A 24,878-nucleotide genomic window follows, 5' to 3' on the forward strand; every position below is an offset into this window, starting at 1 on the left:
CATAAAAAAAACATTTTGGTTAGGTTTAAGGGTTAAAGTTAGGTAGGGTATAATTAGGTTAGGGATTATTCACGAACTTGCCGCAATGCGTGGGTAATTTGGCTAATATATGTATATATATATATATATATATATATATATATATATATATATATATAGAGAGAGAGAGAGAGAGAGAGGTGGAATGATGAAGCAAAGAAAGTTGTTGAAGAGAAAAGGCGAGCATTCACAGAGTTGTTGTAAAGTTGGACGAGAGAATCATTTGAGAGATACAAAGAAAAGAGAAGAGAAATAAAGCATAAGATAAGGGAGGTAAAGAGGAGACTAGATGTGAAATGGGGTAGTATTATGACTGAATATCTTTAAAGTAATAAAAAGATGTTTTGGAAGGACATTTTGAGAGGAAGAGGAGGCGAATCAAGTAGAGAAGAAAACGTAAAAGGTGCAGATGGAGAGATGATAATGGAAAAGACGGCAGTAAGAGGAAGATGGGCAGAGTATTTTAAGGAGTTGATAAATGTGAAGGAGGATAAGGAGGTAAAGGTAGTTGCAGTGGGAAGGGCTAAGAAAATGACAGTGATAAATGAGAAAAAAAAGGAGAAATAAGGAAAAGTGAGGTAAAAGCAGTTATTAACCCTTAACAGGTAAAGTGGGGTCAGACAGACCCCATACTTTTTTGTTTTTTAATTTTAATATACTAATATATAACATACAGATATGTACTCCCATATACCTTCTTGATCAGTGGAGTAGTTTAATGGGGTGATAGGGTCATTCCTGAATCTTGTTCTATATAAGCTTTATAGAGCTTTTGATCCCGTCTGACCCCACTTTACCTGAGGTGTGAGTACCGTGGGGTCATTCAGACCCCACTTTACCTGAGGTGTGAGTAGCGTGGGGTTTGTCAGACCCCACTTTACCTGAGGTTTGTTCATGTCATATAAATGTTTGATCATTTATACTTATGGGTAAATAATAATTTCTTCTTTTTTATCAACAGAAAAACATACATCCGAGTTTGATTTTATTTATTTATTTAATTTATTTATTTAATTTATTTATTTTATTCATTTATTTAATATATTTATTTAATTTATTCCATTTTCCCTCTTTTGATCACATTGATTTTTATCACAATGTTTAATTTCTGTTCTGGTAATGTGAGTTTCTTTTCATATCATGGTCACACTATACTCATATTATCATAAAGCATGACATTCCGCCACATTTTATTTGATTGATTTATCCTTCCCTCTTTTGTTCAAATTTAATTTGTATCACATATTTTGTATCACATATGAATGCTTAATATTTTCTGTTCTGTTAATATGTTTCTTCTCACAACAAGATCACACTATTCTCATATCATAAAATGTGACATCTCGCCACATTTTAGGGCACCTCAGTTACTCTATTCCCACACATACAGCTGTAATTTATTTCATCCTTTCCCTCTTAGTTCAAATTTAATTTGTATCACATATTTTGTATCACATATAAATGTTTGATATTTTCTGTTCTGTTGATAATATGTTTCTTCTCACACTATTCTCATATCATCATAAGATGTGACATCTCGCCACATTTTAGGACACCTCAGCCACTCTATTCCCACACATGCATCTGGTTCTCATCTATCCCCCTTGTACAAGATCTTTTGAAAAATTATGGGCTCACATATGTAGGCACACTGAGGGACAAGAAGCCACAAGTACCAGCTCTGATGATAGACAAGACGGTCATCAGAAAAGGGTGCACGGCTTTAATCTTTGACACAACCATGGCACTTGTGTCACATTTACCTGACAAGAAGAAGAAAAAAATTGTGCAGTTGATCTCAATGCACCAACAACCTGTTATGGATGACTGTGGGAAGCCAGAAATCATCTTGTATTATAACAACACAAAAGGAGGGGTTGACGCGTTTGATCAAATGTGTGCCCGATATACGTGCAGCCGAAAAACCAAACAATGGCCTTTGTGCATAATGTACGGACTGGTCAACGCCGCCGGTGTCAACTCCTATATCACCTGCAATGAAATGAGGAAACGTGATGGACAGGCGGAACTTTCATCACGCTGGAAGTATCTGATTGAGCTGGCAGAAGAGATGATACGGCCATGGGCAGAGGAGAGGATGAACTTCAAGGGGATGCACAAAAGTACTTTGATGACCATCAGAACGGTCTTTGGCTTGAACATGCCCCATCAGCAAGCGGATACCTCTTCTATGAGAAAGCGATGTGCCTTGTGTGACCGGAAGTCTGACAGGAAGACCAAGAACTACTACCTACACTGCAAAAGACCAGTGTGTCAGGACCATTCAACCCCTATCTGCGATGACTGCAATTAGATTCTTCAGTATCACAAATTCCACTTTCAGTATATCCAATGAAATATGTTCTTCATTATCACTAGCATTATGTATGAATTGCTCGACTCATGTCCTCTCAAGAAAACTCAAAACCCTCTGAGACCACAAACTTCCGTCAACGAAGGATGGGGTTTTGCTGAGTCAGGGTAGGAGTGCTTAGAGCCATAAAAACTTATAAATAATAAACTTAGATACCATTAAAAACTTACAGATTGTTTGCTGGACCTAGTATCAACCTTCCCTGAAAATTTCATTAAAACCAGTCCATAATTTTTGCGTAAAATTGGTCAAAGTCAAAATAATCACCTCGTTTTTTTTCAGATTTCATGGTTTATGAAACACATTTATTATTCATTTGTTGTAGCTCTGTTTTTCCTTAAAGATAGTTGGGACATTGGTCTCTACAAAATGATGATGACCAACCGCTTCATGTTTCATGCTTTCAGTCAAGCACCCTCTGAAGTCAACAATATCTTATTTTTCACTTTTTTTTTAATTTTCATTAAAATATATGTCTAACAATTATAGTCACTTTTAAGCATGTAAATGGAATAATATAAGTTGAAGTACATATGTTTTGATTTCTATGTCAATTAATGCAGTAGAAGTATTTTATTTTTATTTTTTGTGTTTGGGGTCTGTCAGACCCCGCTTTACCTGAATCGTTTGTCAAAAAGACCTTTACCTGTTAAGGGTTAAAATAATGAGAGTAGTTAAAGAACCTGAGTTGGATGGGTGTCATGCGGAATGTATAAAAAAGGGAGGTACAGTGATGGTTGACTGGCTGGTGATATTGTTTAACTTTCTCTAAAAGATGGAAAAGGGCCGGAGGACTGGCGGAGTGCCTGTATAACTCCATTTTATAAGGAAAGAGAGAACAAATGTGAGTGTAGTAGTTTTAGAGGGATCGTTTTGTTGGGTGTAGTTCAGAAGGCTTATAGGTGGCTTTCATTGAAAGGATTAGGAGAGGAACAGAGGGAGTAATTGGTGAGAAGCAGTGTAGGTTTAGGAGAGGTAGGGGTTGCAGGGATGGCATTTTTGTAGCAAGATAGATATGTGAAAAGGCTTTAGAAAAAGGTAGGGATGGCTTTTGGGCATTTATGGATTTGGAAAAGGCTTATGACACGGTAGACAGGAGGGAACCGTGGGAGGTATTGCAGGTATATGGGATAGGAGGAAAGCTGTTAAGAGTAGTCGAGAGTTTTTATGAGAATAGTAAAGCCTGAGTTAGAATTAGAAATGGAAAGAGTGAGTGGTTTGAAGTGAAGGTAGGACTTCACCAGGAATGTGTTATATCGCCTTGGCTGTTTATTTTATACATGAATGGGGGGGTGCGAGAGGTAAACTCAAGGGTAAAGGGCCGTGGATTGCAGATGGTTAAAGAAAATAGAGTAAATGGGAGATAACCAGTTGTTGTTTGCTGGCGACACTGCCCTTGTGGCAGGAGTGGCAGGATCAGAGGAGGGATTAAGGAAGTTAGTGACGGAGATTGGGAAACTGTGTCCGAAAGAAGAGAGTTGAAGATAAGTGTGGGTAAAAATAAGGTCCCTTTCTAGAACCTCCACAATAATGGGCCAAGATACAACATGGTTGCGATACGTGGATGATGTACTTGCTATCAACCACAGGGAGACGGATCTCAGGGATGTATTAAATGTTGATAACCAGTTGTTGTTTGCTGGCGACACTGCCCTTGTGGCAGGAGTGGCAGGATCAGAGGAGGGATTAAGGAAGTTAGTGACGGAGATTGGGAAACTGTGTCCGAAAGAAGAGAGTTGAAGATAAGTGTGGGTAAAAATAAGGTCCCTTTCTAGAACCTCCACAATAATGGGCCAAGATACAACATGGTTGCGATACGTGGATGATGTACTTGCTATCAACCACAGGGAGACGGATCTCAGGGATGTATTAAATATGCTCAATGGGATAGAAAAGAACATACAATTCACTATGGAACAAGAGGAGAATGAAAAATTAGCCTTCCTAGACACGGTAATATAGGGAAAAGTGAACAAGACTGGTCTCTCAGTACACGGAAAAAACACTAATAAAAACGACATTATCCACTACTACTCTGCCCACCACCCAAGAATAAAAAGCGGGGTAGTAATATGCTTCTTTTTGAGAGCATACTTGGTGTGCAGGGATGAATTTCTCTAAGGAGAAATTTAATACCTTTTTGACATATTTAAGAAACTGTGTTACCCACAGGGTTCTTACATAGACTAAAAGAAAAACTTGTTTTTGTCCTTCCCTAATGCTAAACACGCAGATGAAATCGGACAGTTGTTCACCAAGGCAGGGTTAAGAATTGCATATGGCACAGGGACCAAAATATATTACATCATTAAAAATATATATATATATATATATATATATATATATATATATATATATATATATATATATATATATATATATATATGACCACAAGAATGATGTAAAAGCCCACCAAACATTAATTTGTCTACTGGTTCATATAGACAATTTTGGGCACCTTCCTGATTGGGAAAAATACAGAAAAAAGAAAAATATTCGAAGCAGCGTACAACGCTTAAAAATCTTGCAATAATCGTAGACAAGGATTTATTAGTTATTAAAGTAGACTAGCGACTTGGTTCGAGGTGAAGAGGAGCGAAGAAAAGACGGAAATAGGGGAAGAACGGGGTAAGGAAACTAAAGTATATAAGCTGTAAATATTTTCTTAATGTATACTCTAAGGAAGTCCTTTAAGGACGAAACGTTCGTAATAAAACTCCTACGGTTTTTTGGCGTTTACCTCACCACCCTTTCCACCCATTCTGTCATACATATTTCATATATGTACATGTACATGTACATGTACATGTACATGTACATGTATATGTATATGTATATGTACATGTACATGTACATGGACAAATTCCTGCCAGTTTGGCCCCAGTAAACATCATCACAATCTTTACAAGGCAATTTATATACCCCGGAGTTTTGGTCCACATCTTCCCTCCGGTGTACATTGCCAGCCAAAAAGACCATAGATTAGATTGGGATAATGCATCAGTTATTCATAAATCACACTGTAGCTATCGAAGAAAAATTGTAGAATCTTCTCTAATAAAACATTATCCTAACTTTAATACCTCTAAAGGTCAGTGGCCCCCAGATTGTATTACCAAGTTAGCGGTCAACAAAATTATGTCAAGAGCGGTTGGACAAAATATCACCTACTGTCCTCCCTCAACCCAACCATTTCAAGGGCATGTAACCTGAGTCCCCCCCCCACACTTTCTCATCCCCTTCTATGTACCCCTCATTTACTCATATATACTTGTACCTTAACTTCATGTAAGCATTCTGCTGAAGAGGACTACAGATAGTAGTCGAAATATACAGTTTCCCTGTATTTTCCGTTATTATTTCTCCGATAGTGGGTTGATAGTGAACTTTTACAAATGTGTTATAACATAAAAATTTCCAAGTATATGTATATGTATATGTATATGTATATGTGTAAAGGACCAATTAGGTCCTTTAGTTCTGAAACTAGGTGCGGACCACCACTGCCTGCTTCAGAACTCTTGATTCGTTTATAGACTCGTAGGACAAGCAAGAAAACACAGGATTGCACTGGAAGTTTATAATTCTGGTCCTTCCACAATGCACTATCAAATCAACTTGAAGAATAGGGAAAAACAACACCAAATGTTTCACCTTAGGTCAGTTCGGTCGTAGCTCACTCGAATTGTCTCCACATGTAAACACTTAAATTACTCATAGAAAGCTTCGGCAGATGATCAGGGTTTTGGAGCTGGGCGATGACGACTCTGGCAGAGCAGAAGGCGAAGTTGGAGACAAACGACGTCCAGTCGATGTAACACGCCAGTTTTAGAGTGGAGAGGGAGTAGTGGACTAGGTGCAGTCACCAAGTTCTCTTTGCTAAACCCATGTCTGTCCGGGACGCACGTAACCTCGGTCGTCATACGTGGCAGCTCGTTTCAAGTAAAGCTTCGAAGCGCACTCGAACTGTGCGCTATTTAAGAGGGCTGGTTGTTTAGAAGATTAAGTGGCGATTTTCCCTTACACAACTCCCCCCTTAAGCAGTCTTTCTTTGGAAGACTAAGTGGGGAAACGCCACCTGAAATTGAGAAGAAAAATTTAGGCTCGACTAAGTAGGTCAGCCCCAATATTGTCAACTCCGGCCACATGTACGATCCTGAACTTGTAAGCTTGCAGACTCAGAGCCCATCGTAACAGTCTGACATTCTTACCCTTGAACGTGTGAAGGTAGGTGAGGGGTTTGTGATCGACTTCGAGAACAAATTCTCGCCCTCTGAGATAATAATCAAACCTTTGGATCCCAAACACAACCGCCAAACATTCTCGTTCAATAGTGGAATACCTGCTCTCTCGGTCGAGAAGTTTCCGGCTGGCGAAGGCAACTGGGTGGGGGTAGTCAAGATGGTATTGTAGTAGGACGGCGCCGAGACCATGATTAGAAGCGTCCGTTCGGAGGACGAACGTTAGACTGCTGTCAGGGAGTCTGAGGACAGGGTTAGAAGATAATACAAGCTTAAGGTGATTAAACAGGGACTGGAGCTCTTCCGTCCATGGTAGAGGTTCTCTGACGGTCTTCCTAAGCAGATTAGATAGAGGCCCAGTGTAGTCAGCGGCCTGGGGGATAAACATCTTGTAGAAACCTACCATACCCAAGAATGAGCGTAGAAGCTTTTTGGTGGAAGGGGGTGGTACGCGACACAGAGCTTCCACCTTGTCTGGTTGAGGCTGTAGACAATCCCCACCCAATATGAAGCCAAGATACTGGATGGCTGGGAATCCAAAACGACACTTTGAAATCTTCAGAGTGAGGTGATGGCTTCTAATCCTGTCCAAAATGGCCCTAAGTGCCGTATAGTGTTGAGACCAATCTGAAAAATAAACAAATATGTTATCAAAATAGAAAGATACATTAGGTAAGCCGGCAAGGACAATACGCATCAGACGGGTGTACGTTGCGCATGCAGTGGCAAGACCAAATGGTAAGCGACAGAATTCCATGAGGCCGAGATGAGTTGGGAAAGCGGTCAGGGGTTTGGCTCTTTCAGATAGAGGCACTTGGTAATAGGCCTTGCACAAGTCCAGTTCAGAGAAGTATTTCGAGCCGGAAAACTTGTACAAATCCTCTTCAATGTTACATACAGGTTCGGTGTGGAAGACCGTTACCGCGTTCAGCTGGCGGTAGTCTATCGCCATGCGACACGATCCGTCAGACTTTCGAACCATTACTACTGGTGAACAATGTGGTGATGACGATCTCTGGATGATACCTTGTTGGAACAGGCGCTCTACCTCTGATTCAAAGTGCGGTTTAAGGTGGACAGGCACAGGGTAGACCTTCATATGAATCCTATCGGTAGTGGTAAGGATTATATCATGTTCGACAGTCGAGGTACAACCTGGATTATCCGAGAAAACTTCTTTGTATTCACTTACCAATTCTTCCAAGGAAGTCTGTTGATACCCCTCCAAATTAGGGTTAACGTTTGGCCTCGAATCTGTTTCGTCGGTTTGACCATCAGGGGTCACGGGTAGTCGGGAATATTCTGGTTCACTAAGGCAGATCTCTTTGTGTAAAGGGCTATCATCTATAGTGGAGGGTTCATCCAAAAGCTCGGCAAATGCAACTGAAGGACGTCGATAGTACTTTTTTAGCAAGTTGGCGTGGTACAACTTGGGGCCTGTGGGGCTATCAATGACATAGTCCACCTTACCTCTCTTTTCCAGTACTTCGTAGGGGCCCTTCCAGGCGACCAGAAGTTTATTCCTATCGCTGGGTAACAAAATTAGTACTTCATCACCGGGTTGAAATTTGCGATCTTGGGACCTGACGTCGAAATAGGCTTTGTATCGGGCAGTACTAACGTCGGCGTTTCGGGCAGCAATCTTAGCCGATTCTGCCAGTTTGTCCTGGAGTTCGATGACGTAGCTGAAGGTGGAGCGGTCGTCATCCTTAATGCTGCGGTCCTCCCACAAGTCCCGAAGTACCGAGAGGGGCCCTCTTACAGTTCTTCCATACAGAAGTTCAAAAGCAGAAAATCCGGTCCGATCGCTGGGGATCTCTCTGAGGGCAAACAAAGTAGTGATAAGATACCGATGCTAATCTCGGGGTTTTTCACTCCACATTTTGCGTAGTGCAGCTTTCAAGGGACCATGGAGTCTCTCGACGCGGCCGTTCCCACTCGGATGGAAAGGCGTGGTAAATGATGGCTTGACACCCAGGAGCTTATGCAATTCTGCCATTAGTTGTGAAGTAAACTATGTTCCCTGGTCAGACAATATTTCTCGGGGAATGCCAACTCTGGAGAAGATGGTGAGGAGTGCTTCGGCTACAGAGATGGAATCGACCTCCTTTAATGGAACAGCCTCTGGGAAGCCCGTGGCGAAGTCAATGAGGGTGAGAATGTAACGATGTCCCTCTGCAGAAGGTGGGGATAGTGGACCGACCAGGTCGATGGCTAACCTGGAGAAAGGTTCAGTAATAATAGGTAGAGGGTGTAGAGGTACAGGTCTGATTCTGCCCTTACTCGACATTCGTTGGCAGATGTCACACGAGCGGCAGAAATCACGAATCTCTACTGCCATCCCAGGCCAGAAAAACTTGTCTGCTATCTTCATAGTAGTTTTTCTTTGAGAAAAGTGTCCCGCTAATGGATTTTCATGGCCAACAGACAAAATGATAGGTCGGCACTCTTTCGGGACAACAAGGGCGAGTTTACCCACCTTTTCAACATGCGTAGATAATACGTATTTTCGGTACAACAAACCATCTATTTTGAGATACTGGAAGGAGGAACCATTCTTCGTCTGATCCATCTCCTCAGATTTTGTTTTATCCCACAATCCAGCCAGAGTGGGACAGGATTCCTGTAGACTACAGAACTCTTCAGGGGTAACAGACAGGGGTTGAAGGGCAGGCATCTGAAGAGGATGAACTCTCTTCATCTTGGACCTGCGAGTCTCGACAGCGTTGATCTGGAAAGTGGACTCTTGAGTTAATGTAGGAGGTGGGACCGTCTTCGTGATAGGGGTAGCGGCGGCAATGGATGTTTGCATGCCTTTAGGAAGAGTTGAATGTGTAGTAGTGTCTAAAGAGCAAGCATGGGGTTTGAAAAGAAAGGGGTCAGGTTCACTAGGATCCCGTGCCCCAGGAACGTTGCCGATCAAGACGCTTGCGCACTTCATAGGAGCTCTGACTGCGTCAACCCATCCCTCGTAGTATGGACAGCGTATATAGCAGCGGACAACAGGAAACTCGTTAACTCGTCCCAAAAAGTCTGCTACAGATACCTTTGGGCACAGGGACACATCTGCGTCTGGGACAGCTTCTTCGGAGACCAGGACACAGTTGTATCCAGTGTCCCTGACTATGGTAGAATTCCAAGAGCCATTGATAGTTCCTGCAACGGTGAAACATGGGGTGGTCCTGTTACTCATGCAAAACCCTACCTTGAATTGAGATTGGGCCTCTTTGTCTTTGAATGCACGGGGATTCTTTGGACAACGTGATCGATGATGTCCTTCGCCGCAGTTGAAACACCTCATGGGCGTACGGAAGGCACCGCCTTTTGTATCTTGATGGGTCGAGCCATGGCTAGGGGGAGGTAAAGATTCGGCCACATTAGTTTTCCTACGAGGAAAAGAAGTCTTACTGGAAGCATAGTTAGTATTCGGCTTTGGATAGGCGTTATGGGCGGAGGCCCAATCATCCGCCTTTGCCACCGCTGATTCTAGGGAAGTTACACTCTGTTCCTTGATGAAGAGGCCTATATCTGGAATGAGAGAAGCAAGGAACTGATCTAAGACAACAAATTGTCTTAGAGCTTCGAATGTCTTGGGGACCTTGCACGCCTCCAGCCAGTTGTCGAATAGCTGTCGTAGACGGGTAGCAAATTGTCGGTAATTTTCCCCGACGCGAGTCTTGTCGTTCCTGAAGTCCAATCTATAGCGTTCGGGAGTCTTGTCAAATCCTGTGAGCAATGCATGCTTAAGGAGGGAAAATTTGCTTATCGTTGCCAAATCAAACGTAGAATACAATTCAGCAGCCTTACCTGTTAATGTGCTGCCCAACCTGGCGGCAAGCGAATCTTCCTCAACTTGGAGCAGGTTTGCTACCCCTTTGAACCTGGAGAGGTACGAGGCTATGTCTTCTCCTTCTTGGTACGTGGGGAGGTCGGGCCGCATGACGAAGATGTCCTGGCTAGGAGGCTGGTTACGGGAGTCGGGTGCAAGTTTGGCAAGCTCAATTTCCTTTTCATGTTGTAATTTAGCCATCTTTTCTTCGTGTTCTCGCTGTTCCCTCTTTTCTTTCTCTTCATGTTCTCGCTGTTTCCTCTTTTCTTTCTCTTAATGTTCTCGCTGTTCCCTCTCATGTTCTCGCTGTTCCCTTTCGTGTTCTCGCTTTCCTTATCCCGTTCTCACTGTTACTTATCCCGTTCTCGCTCGCGTTCTTTGGTTCTTTCATCCCTTTCAAATGCCTGTTGATTTAAAACAAAGAGGCCAATATCGTCACCTTTAAAACCGATGGATTCGGCCTGGGCCTTGAGTTCTTCGATAGAAATAAACTTAGACATTCTTGGGAGTATGGCTACGATTAACAAAATACTAAGACAATAAACAGCACAAATTAAGGTCAAGTACAGAGGAAAAGTTGTGTAACTGAAGTTAACGAAAAATATAAATACACCAAATTTTTAATACGGAACAAACTATGGTCGTCCAGCTGACGAAAGGACTAATTGTCCTAAACAACACCCTACTGACTAAACAAAAACGACGTAGTACCTGGAGCTTTTTGCTTCCGTTGCTACAGTACTACGTAGACTGACCGCTTAGAATCACTCTGAAAGACAAACAACTTAAATGGACAGTTTGCACGCTCAAAGTGCCACAAGCATAGTCGAGCAAAATGCCAAGATGGCAGAAACCACTCGAAACGACAATTTAAATGGACAATTTGCACGCTCAAGGTGCCTCGACCACAGTCGAGCAAGTGTCAAGACGACAGAAATCCCTCTAAACAAATTCAAATGAACGGTTTGCACGCTCAAGGTGCCAACAGACAAATCACCAACCTTACGAGTCGTTACTAGTCTAGTCCTGGCAAGGTCGCCACATGTAAAGGACCAATTAGGTCCTTTAGTTCTGAAACTAGGTGCGGACCACCACTGCCTGCTTCAGAATTCTCGGTTCGTTTATAGACTCGTAGGACAAGCAAGAAAACACAGGATTGCACTGTTTATAATTCTGGTCCTTCCACAATGCACTATCAAATCAACTTGAAGAATAGGGAAAAACAACACCAAATGTTTCACCTTAGGTCAGTTCGGTCGTAGCTCACTCGAATTGTCTCTACATGTAAACACTTAAATTACTCATAGAAAGCTTCGGCAGGTGATCAGGGTTTTGGAGCTGGGCGATGACGACTCTGGCAGAGCAGAAGGCGAAGTTGGAGATAAACGACGTCCAGTCGATGTAACACGCCAGTTTTAGAGTGGAGAGGGAGTAGTGGACTAGGTGCAGTCACCAAGTTCTCTCTGCTAAACTCATGTCTGTCCGGGACGCACGTAACCTCGGTCGTCACACGTGGCAGCTCGTTTCAAGTAAAGCTTCGAAGCGCACTCGAATAGTGCGCTATTTAAGAGGGCTGGTTGTTTAGAAGATTAAGTGGCGATTTTCCCTTACAATATGTATATGTATATCTATATTTATATGTATATGTATATGTATATGTATATGTATATGTATATGTATATGTATATGTATATGTATATGTATATGTATATGTATATGTATGTGTATATGTATATGTATATGTATATGTATATGTATATGTATATGTATATGTATATGTATATGTATATATATGCATATTTATATATATGCATATATATATATATATATATATATATATATATATATACATATATATATATTCTTGTTTGTAAGTCTTTGCCAGTTTTGCCAATATATAATTTGTTACATATAAGGCATGGAAATGAGTAAAGACAACCCAGAAAACTTAAGAGACCCTTTAACATATATTTTTTGGGGGGGATTAGCTGTAGCCATATTCATGGTGTACAGAAGAGTAGAAGTGGTAGGACATATATACTCCCTAGGCATAAGGAGATGAATGAAATAGGAATATGAACGGCTTACCTGAAAGGCCAAATGACCTCACTCAAGGAAGGGTCGTGGGGTCAGCCATAGGATAAGGTAGGAGGGGGTCAGGAGGGTGATAGTTTCTAACCAAGCGACTCACTGCTAACTGTGAAATAATGTCCGGGGACCATTGTCATTTAGAGATATAAAGGTTGGGGCATTCTTAAATTTAGGTGGATTAATTTCTTTTCCTCCTAAAACCTTAGCTGGACTTAATCACTAGTTTGGCCTTATCCTAGTCAATCCTTTACATCAATAACATCAATTCTTTGATCAATTTAATTCCAAAGGATCGTCTCACATTTGCTTACCACTATCCTAACACAATGCATAAGCAATTTGTAAACGTTCGTCAAAGGATTAGGGGTACTGATTCTCCCGGAATCTATAGCTTACCCTTCCGACATTGTGATCTCGTTGTACCTAGGCCAAATTGGTGGAGACATGAAGACTAGATTGGCTCAACATGAGAGATCCATTAAATATCCCCAAGAAAGCTTGGCTGTATTCCACCATGTGAATCACCAAAACCACCAGATTGAATGGGAAAATATATTTATATATATTTTTTATATTTGGAATCAGTTTTGTGGCTCATCATTGTACTTTTTCCAATCTGTCAATGTATTTAATGAGATTTCATGACCATGCGGGAATAGCATATTCCAAATGTGAACGAACTAACCATTTATATAGCTTGATGATGACAGATGGACTTTTAAAATCGAAAGATCACGCAATCTGTTTTAGAATCATATTTGTCGTCTTTGTGGCAGAAATACACTGTTTAGATGATTTTAGTTCATCACTGATGATTATACCGCGATCCTTTTCACTATCCAATTATGTTAACGAATTTCCAAATAACTTGTATTTTTACCTATGTCCATAACCTTACATTTACTAGTGTTCAATTTCATTAGCCTCTTTTCAGACCATTGCTGTAGTTTATCTAAATTTTCTTGAATAAATAATTGGTTAAAGGGATCATTTGCCATTCCGCACAGTATCATCAGCAAATTCAGATACAGTTGATTTCAGTCCGTGGTTTATATCATTTATACATACTATGAATAAAAGTGGCCTAAGAACAGAACCCTGAGGAGCTCCACTCGTAACATTTTTCTATCTTAAATTTTTGCCATATGAATAACTCTCTGTTTCCTATCGTTTAACGAGTTATTAGTCCAGCTTAATAGGATACCACTGATTATATGTGGAGCTAATTTAGCAAGTAGTCTTTGGTGCAGGACGGTATCAAATGCCTTCGCAAAGTCCAGATATATTAAATCTATATTGTTTCTTTTGTCATAATTTGAAATATCTGTCTTATAGAACACGAGTAGGTTAGTCACGGAAAAACGTTCTTTTCTGAATCCATGCTCGCTATTATTCATTAAACGCTTACTTTCTGATGATAGTTTCCATAGTTTTTCCTAGAATTGAGGTTAAGCTTATAGGCTTGTAGTTCATTAGCTTCTTTTTGTCACCCTTTTTGAATATGGGGGTAACATTAGCTAACTTCTATTGTCTTAGGACATCTCCGGATATGATTGATTTGTTAAAATAGTATCTAACGGAACAACAATATCGTTTTTCTTTTCCTTTAAGATTCTTGGACGCCAACGATCAGGCACTCGTATCTTTTTTTTATATATACAGTATATATATTTACAGTAGTGAGTAAGTTTCCCATAGGCTTATCACAGGCTTCAGTTAGGACTTCAATGTGAGGCGTTTGGTTTACGAATACTGAGTTTAAAGGTTGCTTAGAGTATCACATATTCCTTCATTCAAATATTCACGTTGTCCATCAGCAGATAATATTGGGATAGTATAATTCCTAATAACCTTTTTACCTCTAAATCATTTATATAATTCTTTGGAATTCTCTTTAGATTTATCAGCGATATTCATTTTGTATTACCGCTTTCTTTTTTTGGTCGTCTTTTTTAAATCTCTATGTATTATCACGTAGCTTTTATAGTTGTTAGGTGCACCAGAATAATTGTGTTTCTTATAATTCTGACTTTTTTTAGGAATACTATTTTCAGTTACTTTGTCAAGCCATTTTGAGCTAGTCTGCTTTGGGGGGCGTGTGTTCTTAAACGGGATGCAAGTACAAATCATCTCAGTAAAAGTATATATGTATATATATATATATATATATATATATATATCCATATATATATATATATATATATATATATAAATATAGTGTGTGTATATATCTATATATATATATGTGTGTGTGTGTGAGTGTGTGTGTGTGTGTGTGTGTGTGTGTGTGTGTGTGTGTGTGTGTGTGTGTGTGTGTGTGTGTGTGTGTGTGTATGTATCTATGTAAAGAAGAGTGGCCAAAGTCAAAGGCATTACTCCACTCTCACCCATTTCATGCCCATATACTATACTCCCATTCACCACCTCTCCATCCATCTTTTCTTGACTTCTCCTGGAAGAGGGGTTATCCCTGTATCTCCGCAATGCCCTGAGCCATAAGCAAAGTAGCGAGACACAGCAAATGCACAGCAAGGCCGTTTCATTTAATCGGCGACCTTCCCTCTCCATTCCCTCGTGCAGAAAAAAAAAAGAGTGTGAGAAATCCACTTCAGCTGTGTCAAAATATAATTCATACTTACTCCCTCACCCCTCATCCCCCACCCACCCCCTTCTATGCATCACAGCATCATCCATACACAACCATTCTCCACTCACCCCTATCTTCTTTCTTCTCCCTTCCTCCCTCAACAGGCATCTCCCTCTTTCCCAACGTCCCTTTTACCCAATCTATCCATCTCATTCTTGGTTATCCCCTCATGTTTCACTCCTTCCACCTCCATCAAGCAGTTTTTTTTTTCTTCTTCTTTTTTTTAATGATTTTTCTTCACTTATTCTTTCAATGTGTACAAAACATCCCAAAACTTTTTCATCAACCGTTCTCCTAACTCCTTTTCCACACCCGGTTTCCTCCTTACCTCCTCGTTTCTCACTGTATCCAACCTAGTAATCCCTACCATACTTCTTAGATATTTCATATGCACACACACACACACACACACACACACACACACACACACACACACACACACACACACACACACACACACACACACACACACACACACACACACACACACACACACACACACACACACACACACACACACACACACACACACACACACACACACACACACACACACACACACACACACACACACACACACACACACGAAGGTAAGTTGAGAGTGGAGGATTGATGGAGAAAGAGGAAAGGGACAAAAGGTAGGGAGGTTCTTAGAGTGAACTCCTTGAATGAAAAGGAAAAGGAGAAGGAGTACGGAAAGAAGCTGAAGGAGGAGTGGGAGGGAGTAAAGGATGGAGTAGAGATGGGTGTGGAGGAGGAATGGGGATGGTTCAAGGAGGGAGTCATAAAGTGTGCAAGGATGGTGTTTGGAACAAGAAGGACAGGGGGAAATAGAAGAAAGGGTAGTGAATGGTGGGATGAGGAAACAAAGAAGGTTGTAGAAGAGAAGAAGCGAGCATTCACAGATTGGTTACAAAAGAGGACGAGGGAGTCATATGAGAGGTACAAAGAAAAGAAAAGAGAAGTAAAACAAAAGGTAAAGATTGCAAAGATGAGAGCAGATGTGAAATGGGGTAAGAGTATGACAGAAAATTTTGAAAGTAATAAAAAGATGTTTTGGAAAGAAATTAAGAGAGAAAGAGGAGGCGAATCAAGTAGGGAAGAAAAGGTAAAAGGTGCAGATGGAGAGTTGATAATGGAAGAGAAGGCAGTAAGGGGAAGATGGGCAGAATATTTTAGGGAGTTGGTAAATGTGAAGGAGGATAGGGAAGGAAAGATAGCTGCAGTGGGAAATGCGAAGAAAATGAGAGTGATGAGTGAGGAGAATGGAGGAGAAATAAGGAAGGATGAGGTGAAGGCAGTTGTTAAGATGATGAAAGCAGGTAAGGCACCTGGTCTGGATGGATGCCATGCAGAATGTCTGAAAAAGGGAGGTCAAGTGATGGTGGACTGGTTGGTGAGGTTATTTAATGTTTGCTGGAGAGAGGGTAGAGTACCGGAGGACTGGAGGAGTGCCTGTATAGTTCCTCTTTACAAGGAAAAAGGGGACAAGTGTGAATGTAGTAGTTTCAGAGGGATTAGCTTGTTAAGTGTAGTTGGGAAGGCTTATGGGAGGATCTTGATTGAGAGGATTAGGAGAGGAACAGAAGGAGTAATTGGTGAGGAACAGTGTGGATTTAGGACAGGTAGAGGTTGTGTAGATCAGATCTTTGTGGTAAGACAGATATGTGAGAAAGCTATAGGAAAGGGGAAGGATGTTTTTTGGGCTTTTATGGATCTGGAAAAGGCTTATGATAGGGTAGACAGAAAGGCACTGTGGGAAGTTATGCAGATTTATGGGATAGGAGGAAAGCTTTTGGGAGCTGTAAAGAGTTTTTATGAGAGTAGTAGAGCTTGTGTCAGGATTGGAAATGGAGAGAGTGAGTGGTTTGAGGTAAAGGTGGGACTTCGTCAAGGATGCGTTATGTCGCCCTGGCTGTTCAACTTATACATGGATGGGGTGGTGCGAGAGGTGAATGCAAGGGTAGTGGGTCAGGGATTGGAGATGGTTAAAGAAAATGGAGAAAAGTGGGAGGTGAGCCAGCTGTTGTTTGCGGACGACACTGCGCTTGTGGCAGCATCGGAGGAGGGATTGAGGAAGCTGGTGGCAGAGTTTGGGAGAGTATGTGATAGAAGAAAGCTAAAGATAAATGTGGGTAAAAGTAAGGTGATGAGATGTACAAGGGGTGAAAGTGGCAGTAGACTGGAAGTGAACATTAAGGGAGAGCGACTGGAGGAAGTGGATAGTTTTAGATACTTGGGTGCAAGTGTAGCAGGAAAAGGTGGAGTGAAGGTGGAGGTAGAATGTAGATTGAGAGAAGCGAGTAAATGCCTTGGTGGATTAAAGAGTGTAATGAGGAATAGACATTTAGGAATGGATGCGAAGAGGAGACTGTATGAAGGAGTGATTGTGCCAACAGCACTGTATGGGACAGAAACGTGGAACATAAGAGAAGAAGAGAGAAGGAGTTTGAATGTGTTTGAAATGAGGTTTCTGAGAAGTATGGTGGGGGCTACTAGGCTAGATAGAGTGAGAAATGAGGAGGTGAGGAGGAGAACAGGGGTGAAAAAGGAGCTGGGAGATAGGGTTGATGAAAGAATATTAGGATGGTTTGGACACATGGAAAGAATGAGTGAAGAAAGACTAGTAAAAGAGGTATGGAAGGCAGATGTGGAGGGAGTGAACATGAGGGGACGTCCTAGGATGAGGTGGATGGATGGGGTGAAGGGGGCTTTGGGGAAGAGGGGAATGTCTGTTGAGGAAGGAAGGGAGAGGACGGAAGACAGAGGTGAGTGGAGAATGGTTGTATATGGATGATGTTGTGATTGCATGAGGAGGAATGGGCGTGAAGTAGTATGTGTGAGTAAATTTTGACGCAGCCCGAAGGGATTTTCTCCCCGTCCGCTCCTTATATGCAAGGGGGGACGGAGAGGGGGGGTCGCCGATTAAATAAAGCGGCCTTGCTGTGGATGTGCTGTGTCTTGGGACACTGCTTCTGACCCAGGGCGGTGGGCAAGGTGCAGGGATGACCCGTCATCCAGGAGGTGCTCAGATGAGAGGGAGGGTGGGAGGAGTGTTGAGTGTATTTAGAGATGAAATGGGTGGGAGTGTTTATGCCTTTCCCTTTTTGGCTACCTCCCTTGAAAGGGGGAAAAAGCCTTGGTATATGTATGTATGTGTATTTATGCATGTATATATATATATATATATATGTATATATATGTATATATATATATGTATATATATATATATATATATATATATATATATGAGTGGAAGGTAGCAAAGGGACGCAGGATAGTGCAGGAATGAATATTCTCAAACGTTTCGACGGATGTCTTCCTCAGAGAGACTACAGACTCTCAGATTTTGTGGACAATATATACCCCATTACTGGTTTATCTTACCGGCCGTCTGGGAATGAAGCCCACTGATTGGCTAATGGTTCGCGATCTCTTCCGAGTTAGCGTAGCAAAGGTCAATCTAGCTACGGGTCGCGCTAGGCTGACGTGTCCTTTCCGGTTATTGGTGACTTGGTTTGTTGTGATGTGTGCGCATTATCCTGCGTCCCCTTGCCAGCTTCCATTCAACTGCCTCTACTTTATACTACAATATATATATATATATGTATACACACACACACACACACACATACACACACACATACACACACACACACACACACACACACACACACACACGCACACACACACACACACACACACACACACACACACACACACACACACACACACACACACACACACACACACACACACACACACACACACACACACATATATATATATATATATATATATATATATATTTTTTTTTTTTGGCGTGGCCACAAGTCCTTATGTTCCCTTGTATAAAATGTACTTTTCATTTAACTACCTGTTTCAGTTAGCTTGTAGCCACGCCCTATTTCACGCCCTCCTGGATCACAGATCGTATGAATTAGGACTTTCCATGTTTCCTTTGTCATTCTTTATCTTAGCTAGGATATCATTCATATTATAAATTGTACCTTATTATGTTAATTATGTCTGTATGTGCCCCTTGCTATTCCATTCGCCCTGCCTGTAATAAAATAAATGATAATAGCATGACGAGTTAGCGACTGCGGTCACCACGGTGACGACAGTCATGAAGTATGCCACCTTTCTCTCCCTCTCTCCCTCTGGTTCTGAACCCGTTTAGAGAGCACGCCTTTTTTCCACTCCCCTACATTCATTAGGTTAAATATGATAGGTGGACCCTAGTGGTGTTGGTGATCCTCGTAGGCATAAAATAAGTGTTGTAGTGTTAAGTGAATATGAAAATACGTTAGTTATACTCTAGTTTGGTATGCTTCAACCCCACTCAGAGTTATCCACCGGTCATCTAAACTTATGAAATGCGAGCTTAAAAGTAATGTACTGCGATTTACATTTGATATGCAGTACATTGTTACCTTGTCGATTAGTCTTAATCTTGTGTCAATGGTTGGAGGTAGGATTGCTCCTCCAATTAAGATTGGGCTTTAATGGGAGAGTGTAACAAGTGGGGGCCCGTTGACAGGGATAATAGACATTAGGATTTGTGCTTTTATGTTGTTAGAACGCCCATGCAGTTGTGGTTCATCGCCGAGATTTCCTCTGTCAAGCTATTGATTTGTTGCCATTATTCCATGTTCCTGCGATATCAGCTAATAGCTTGCATTACCGTATCTGTGTGTCCAATCCCTATTATAGGTATTTCATTACTTCGTAATTAGTTACCAACTAGCTAATAAGCACCAATTTGTTATTGTTTGTCTTCTAGCATCTTGATTTCAACATGTTCAACTTGGAGAACTTCGTAAAGGAGCCTTCAGCCGAAGAGGTAAGGAATCTTAACAAAACAGAGTTAGAATCCATTGCAAACTATTACCAAATAAGTGAGTGCTCCGGGTTAAATAAAAACCCTTTAAAAGACAAAATTATTGAGTACTTAGAGGAAAATAAACTCATCCTTGCCTCACGGGAAGATTTTGGGGGTGCTAGTGCTAGCCCCGTAAATGATTTAGCCTTACAGGTTGAACTTAAGAAATTGGAACTAGAAATTGAGAGACTCAGGTTTCAAAGTTCTGTAACTCCTACTTTTGGTGTAGAAAAACATACACCTAATATCCCAAAGTTTAACGAGGACGAACTAGACAAGTTCTTCTCGCTTTTTGAGAAATTAGCTCGCATGTACTAATGGCCATTCAGCCAGTGGACGCAGATGGTGTATGGTGCCCTCTCAGGAAAAGCTCTTAATGTATTTATTGCGCTTTCCGAAAGTCAGAGTAGTGACTATTATATAGTTAAATGTAGCATACTATAGGCCTACCAGCTTGTTCCTGAAACCTACCGGCAACAATTCAGGAAATATAGGAAATCCAACCAGGATACCTACGTGGAGTACTTCAGGCGAAAGCATCGCTTATTCACCCGCTGGGTGGAGAGCGAGGAGGCTCACGTAGTCCTGGAAAAAATTAAAGAAATAATATCCCTCCAGATGTGCGAGTCAGTTTGGATCAGCGAGGTATCCGGCCCAGCGGCCGACTATTACCAATTGACTAATCCTAGAATGCATTCCAGGTCTCACCCTGCCTTGCCCCAAAGCTTCCCCCCTACTAGGGACCCCAAGCCAATCGGACCTCCACAGCCTCCTCGACCGCCGGCCCACTCATCGCCTGCTTCATCTACCTCAGGTAAGCCCGCTGATAGTGAGACCAAGAGATCTACCCTTACTGGAGGGAAGAGCTATTGCAAGTATTGCAAAAGGCCAGGACATCATGTTGATGACTGTTTCAAAATACAACAGAAAAAAGCTTCTCTCCAAGGGTCACCCTCTCTCCAGATCAACGTGGCCGAGGAATCGGAAAGTTTTTTGGAGCCCTATCTCACTACTATTAGCCCATCAGTTGTCCCAGATAACTCTTCCCCGCCTATGTTATCCACATTTGGACAGTTCTGTTTTTCTGGTTTAGTGGCCCTTGATCAAGATACCCCACTCACATCTATTAAGATTCTGAGAGACACATGCTCAGCCTCATCACTAATTACAAAAGATGTGACTGCTTTGATGAATGCATATTATACTGGGAGTTGGGTCCTTGTGAACGGTTCAACAGGCGGGTCACTTATCCCTATATGTCAAGTATATTTGCGGTCAGAATTTAGGCCAGGTTATGCCCAGCTGGGAGTAGTCGACAAGTTACCTGTAGAAGGAGTCTCACTCTGATAGGAAATGACCTCGCTGGGGGCACGATGTTACCTAATGCCATAGTCTCCTCGTGTCCCTCTGCCGAGAATAATACCTCCCAATTAGAGGCAGACATTCCGGGCATATTCCCTGCATGTGCTGTTTCCCGTAGCATGAGCCGCAGGGTGGAAGCAGAGATTAGCGAGCATAAAGAGGATGATTATGTTGGTGTAGTTGACCCCCAACCTAGTGAGAACAGAGAGGATGTTCTTACTCAGCCTGACCTTGCTGATTTAAATCTAGGTGATTTTTTTTTCTTTTCCTCCACCCGGTGACCTTCAGAATAGATTTGATAGCAAAAATGACTCTGAGGGAGACAATGTTACCACCCTGGATAGTTTTGGTTCCTCTCCAGTCACTAGGAGTAAGCTCATTCAACTCCAAAAGGAGGACCCTGAACTAGTCAGTTGTTTCCGTAGAGCCATTAGTGAAGAGAAAGCTAAGTCAGAATCCAACTGTTATTACCTTAGCTCAGGTATATTGATGCAGATGTTCCGTCCTATTGATTCCCCTGTAAATTACCCTTGGTCTGTCCGTCATCAAATAATGGTCCCAAATCCATTACGGAAGGAGATCCTGGGTATTGCTCATGATGGGGTAGGAGGACATTTGGGAGTTAGGAAGACTAGTGCAAAAATTCTAGCTAATTTTTATTGGCCTGAAATGAAGAAAGAGATTAGTTCCTATATTAGTATGTGTCACCGTTGTCAGGTAGCAGGAAAACCGCACCCCAGTGTTAAACCGTTCCCTCTACAGCCTATCCCTGTCATTAAAGAACCCTTTGATAGAATTGTTATAGATTGCGTTGGTCCTCTGCCAAAGACCCCACTAAACAATCAGTTTATCTTTACCATGATAAACTTTGTCATCCGTTATCCGGAATTCATTCCCTTGCGCCGCATCACAGCCAAGAATATGGTGAGAGCCCTCATCCACTTCTTTACGCAAGTAGGCCTTCCCACAGTAGTGCAGTCAGACCAGGGATCCGATTTTACTTCCCGATTGTTTAATCGGGTAATGCAGAGTCTGGGTGTCCGGCAGTCTAGGTCTTCAGCCTATCACCCCCAATCCCAGGTTGTGGTGGAGCGATTTCATTTGACATTCAAACACATGTTGCGCACTTATTGCTTGGAGCTTGAGAAGGATTGGGACGAGGGGGTTGGGTTAGGGACTCTGTTCAAGAATCCCTAGAATTCTCACAATTTCAACTCATTTATGCCCATGAGGTGCGAGGAACTTTCAAAGCCCTCAAAGGAAGTTGGCTGCTGGAAAATAGTGTCACACCCTTGGTACCATATGTAGCTGCTGTGAGGCTGGCTCATGCCCATTTAAAATCTGCTCAGATCAAGATGAAGCAGCAGTTTTTACAAAAACATCAGGTAGAGCCTAGGGAATTTAGGGTAGGTGATAAGGTGTTATCTTCCTTGCCCCTGCAGACACACCCATTCCAGGTAAAGTATGAAGGACTTTTCCAAGTAGTACACAGGGTAGGGGAGGCCAATTACGTTGTATATACACCAGACAGGCGTAAAAAAAAACTCTGGTTCATGTCAACCTGCTTAAACCCTACAGAGTGAGAAAGAATAAGGAAAGGGAGGCAAGTGTTGAACCTCTCTTGCCCGCTTGTGTTGTAGTACCTGCATGTGATAATGACCAGGAAGACAGCTTCTCTGAACTCTAGTGTGGCTTGTATACTAAGGTGGACAATTCCACCATACTTTCTGATCCCAGTGCTAAGTTAGGCCGTCTCTCTAATGACCAAGCGGGTGATATCTCTTATCTTTTGACAGAATATAGTGATATATTTAGTGACCACCCTCACCCCTGTTCAACTGTTGAGCACGACATCGAAACCAACGCAGCTCGGCCCATCCGCCAACGTCCTTACAGACTAAACGCATTCAAGCAGGAGTATGTCCGTGAGGAGGTACAACGCTTTCAGGAGGCTGGTATCGTAGAGGCCAGTAGCAGTCCTTGGGCTTCTCCCGTGGTCTTGGTGCCGAAGCCCGATGGCTCTATGCGGCTGTGTGTCGACTACAGAAAGGTCAACGCAGTCACCAAGCCGGATAGCTACCCTTTCCCAAGCAATGACGACGTCATTGCCGACGTTGGTCGAGCACAGTTGGTGACGAAAGTGGACCTACTACAGGGCTATTACCGAGTCCGACTGTCAGAACGCTCGAGGGCCATTTCCGCGTTCATCACTCCCGAGGGGCTGTACCAGTTTACAGCCCTTCCCTTCGGTTTGCGGAATGTACCTGCAACCTACCAACGCCTCATGAACATCGTAACTACAGGGCTGGTGGGTGTCCGCTGCTATCTGGATAACCTCGTCGTCTTCAGTAACTCCTGGGGAGAACATGTGGACCACCTAAGAGCCCTTTTGCTGTTCTGGCACCACACCGTTTGACAGTGAACCTTGCCAAGAGTGAGTTCGGCCATGCCCGCATCACATTTCTGGGTCATGTGGTCAGAAGGGGGAGGTCCAACCGATTACCACCAAAATTACAGCCATTCTGCAGTATCCTGCCCCAAGCGACATGAAGGGAGTGATGAGACTGTTGGGAAGGCGGGTTACTACCGTCGCTTTAAGTGGACTTAGACTTGCCAGGACTCCTTCGAGAACGTGAAGACTCTGCTGGCAAATACTCCTGTCTGACGTGCTCCTGATCTCCAGAGGCCGTTCACCATCCTACAAGAGGGTGAGGAGGATCGTGTGCTACATCCTGTGTGTTACTTCTCAAAGAAGTTCCTCAAATCGCAGAGGAACTATGCCACCAATGGAAAGGAGGTTTTAGCTTTTATTATGGCTCTGGATGCGTTTAGAATCTACGGAGGAAGCACAGTTTACCCTGTGCAAGTCTTTACAGACCACAATCCCCTGACATTTGCGGAACGAATGAAAAATACTAATCAACGCCTTCTGTGGGGGCATTAGCCTTACAACCTTTCAATTTACAGATCACGCACATTCGTGGGAAATATAATGTGCTGGCCGATGCCCTGTCCCGAACTACCCATGTGCAAACCTAAGTGTTATGATGTTGATTGACCGTGGTCAAGTAATTCTTTGCTTACAAACCCTTGTAAGCGTGTCCTTTTGGAGGAGGGGTGCTGCATGGCCACAAGTCCATGTGTTCCCTTGTAAAAAACGTGTTTTAATTTAACCAGTCGTTTCAGTTAGCTTGTAGCCACGCCCTATTTCACGCCTTCCTAAAATACAGATCGTATGAAATAAGATTTTCCAAGTTCCTTGCGTATTACTATTTTGTCATTCTTTATCTTAATTAGCTAGGATATTATTCACATTATAAATTGTACCTCGTATATATTAGCTATTTCACTCGCCCTGCCGATGATAAAATAAATGATAATAGTATGGCGAGTTGGCGACTGCGGTCACC

The 24,878-nt window shown here is 42.3% G+C and overlaps 1 protein-coding gene across 1 annotated transcript; it reads right to left on the reverse strand.

Annotated features, from left to right (window-relative positions):
• Positions 1–8,668: 8,668 nt before the first annotated feature.
• LOC143038997 (uncharacterized) lies at positions 8,669–10,684 on the reverse strand. Its single transcript, XM_076208841.1, has one exon. It carries the CDS (start codon positions 10,682–10,684, stop codon positions 8,669–8,671), a length of 2,016 nt encoding a protein of 671 aa, XP_076064956.1.
• Between the last annotated feature and the right edge of the window lie 14,194 nt (positions 10,685–24,878).

Source organism: Oratosquilla oratoria, chromosome 25, assembly GCF_046742065.1.
Source record: "Oratosquilla oratoria isolate Oo_2021 chromosome 25, ASM4674206v1, whole genome shotgun sequence".
NCBI lineage: Eukaryota > Metazoa > Arthropoda > Malacostraca > Stomatopoda > Squillidae > Oratosquilla > Oratosquilla oratoria.

What these genes read in the sequence shown, in the direction of transcription:
- LOC143038997 (XM_076208841.1), bottom strand. Translation starts at nt 10,684, where the DNA reads ATGGCTAAATTACAACATGAAAAGGAAATTGAGCTTGCCAAACTTGCA.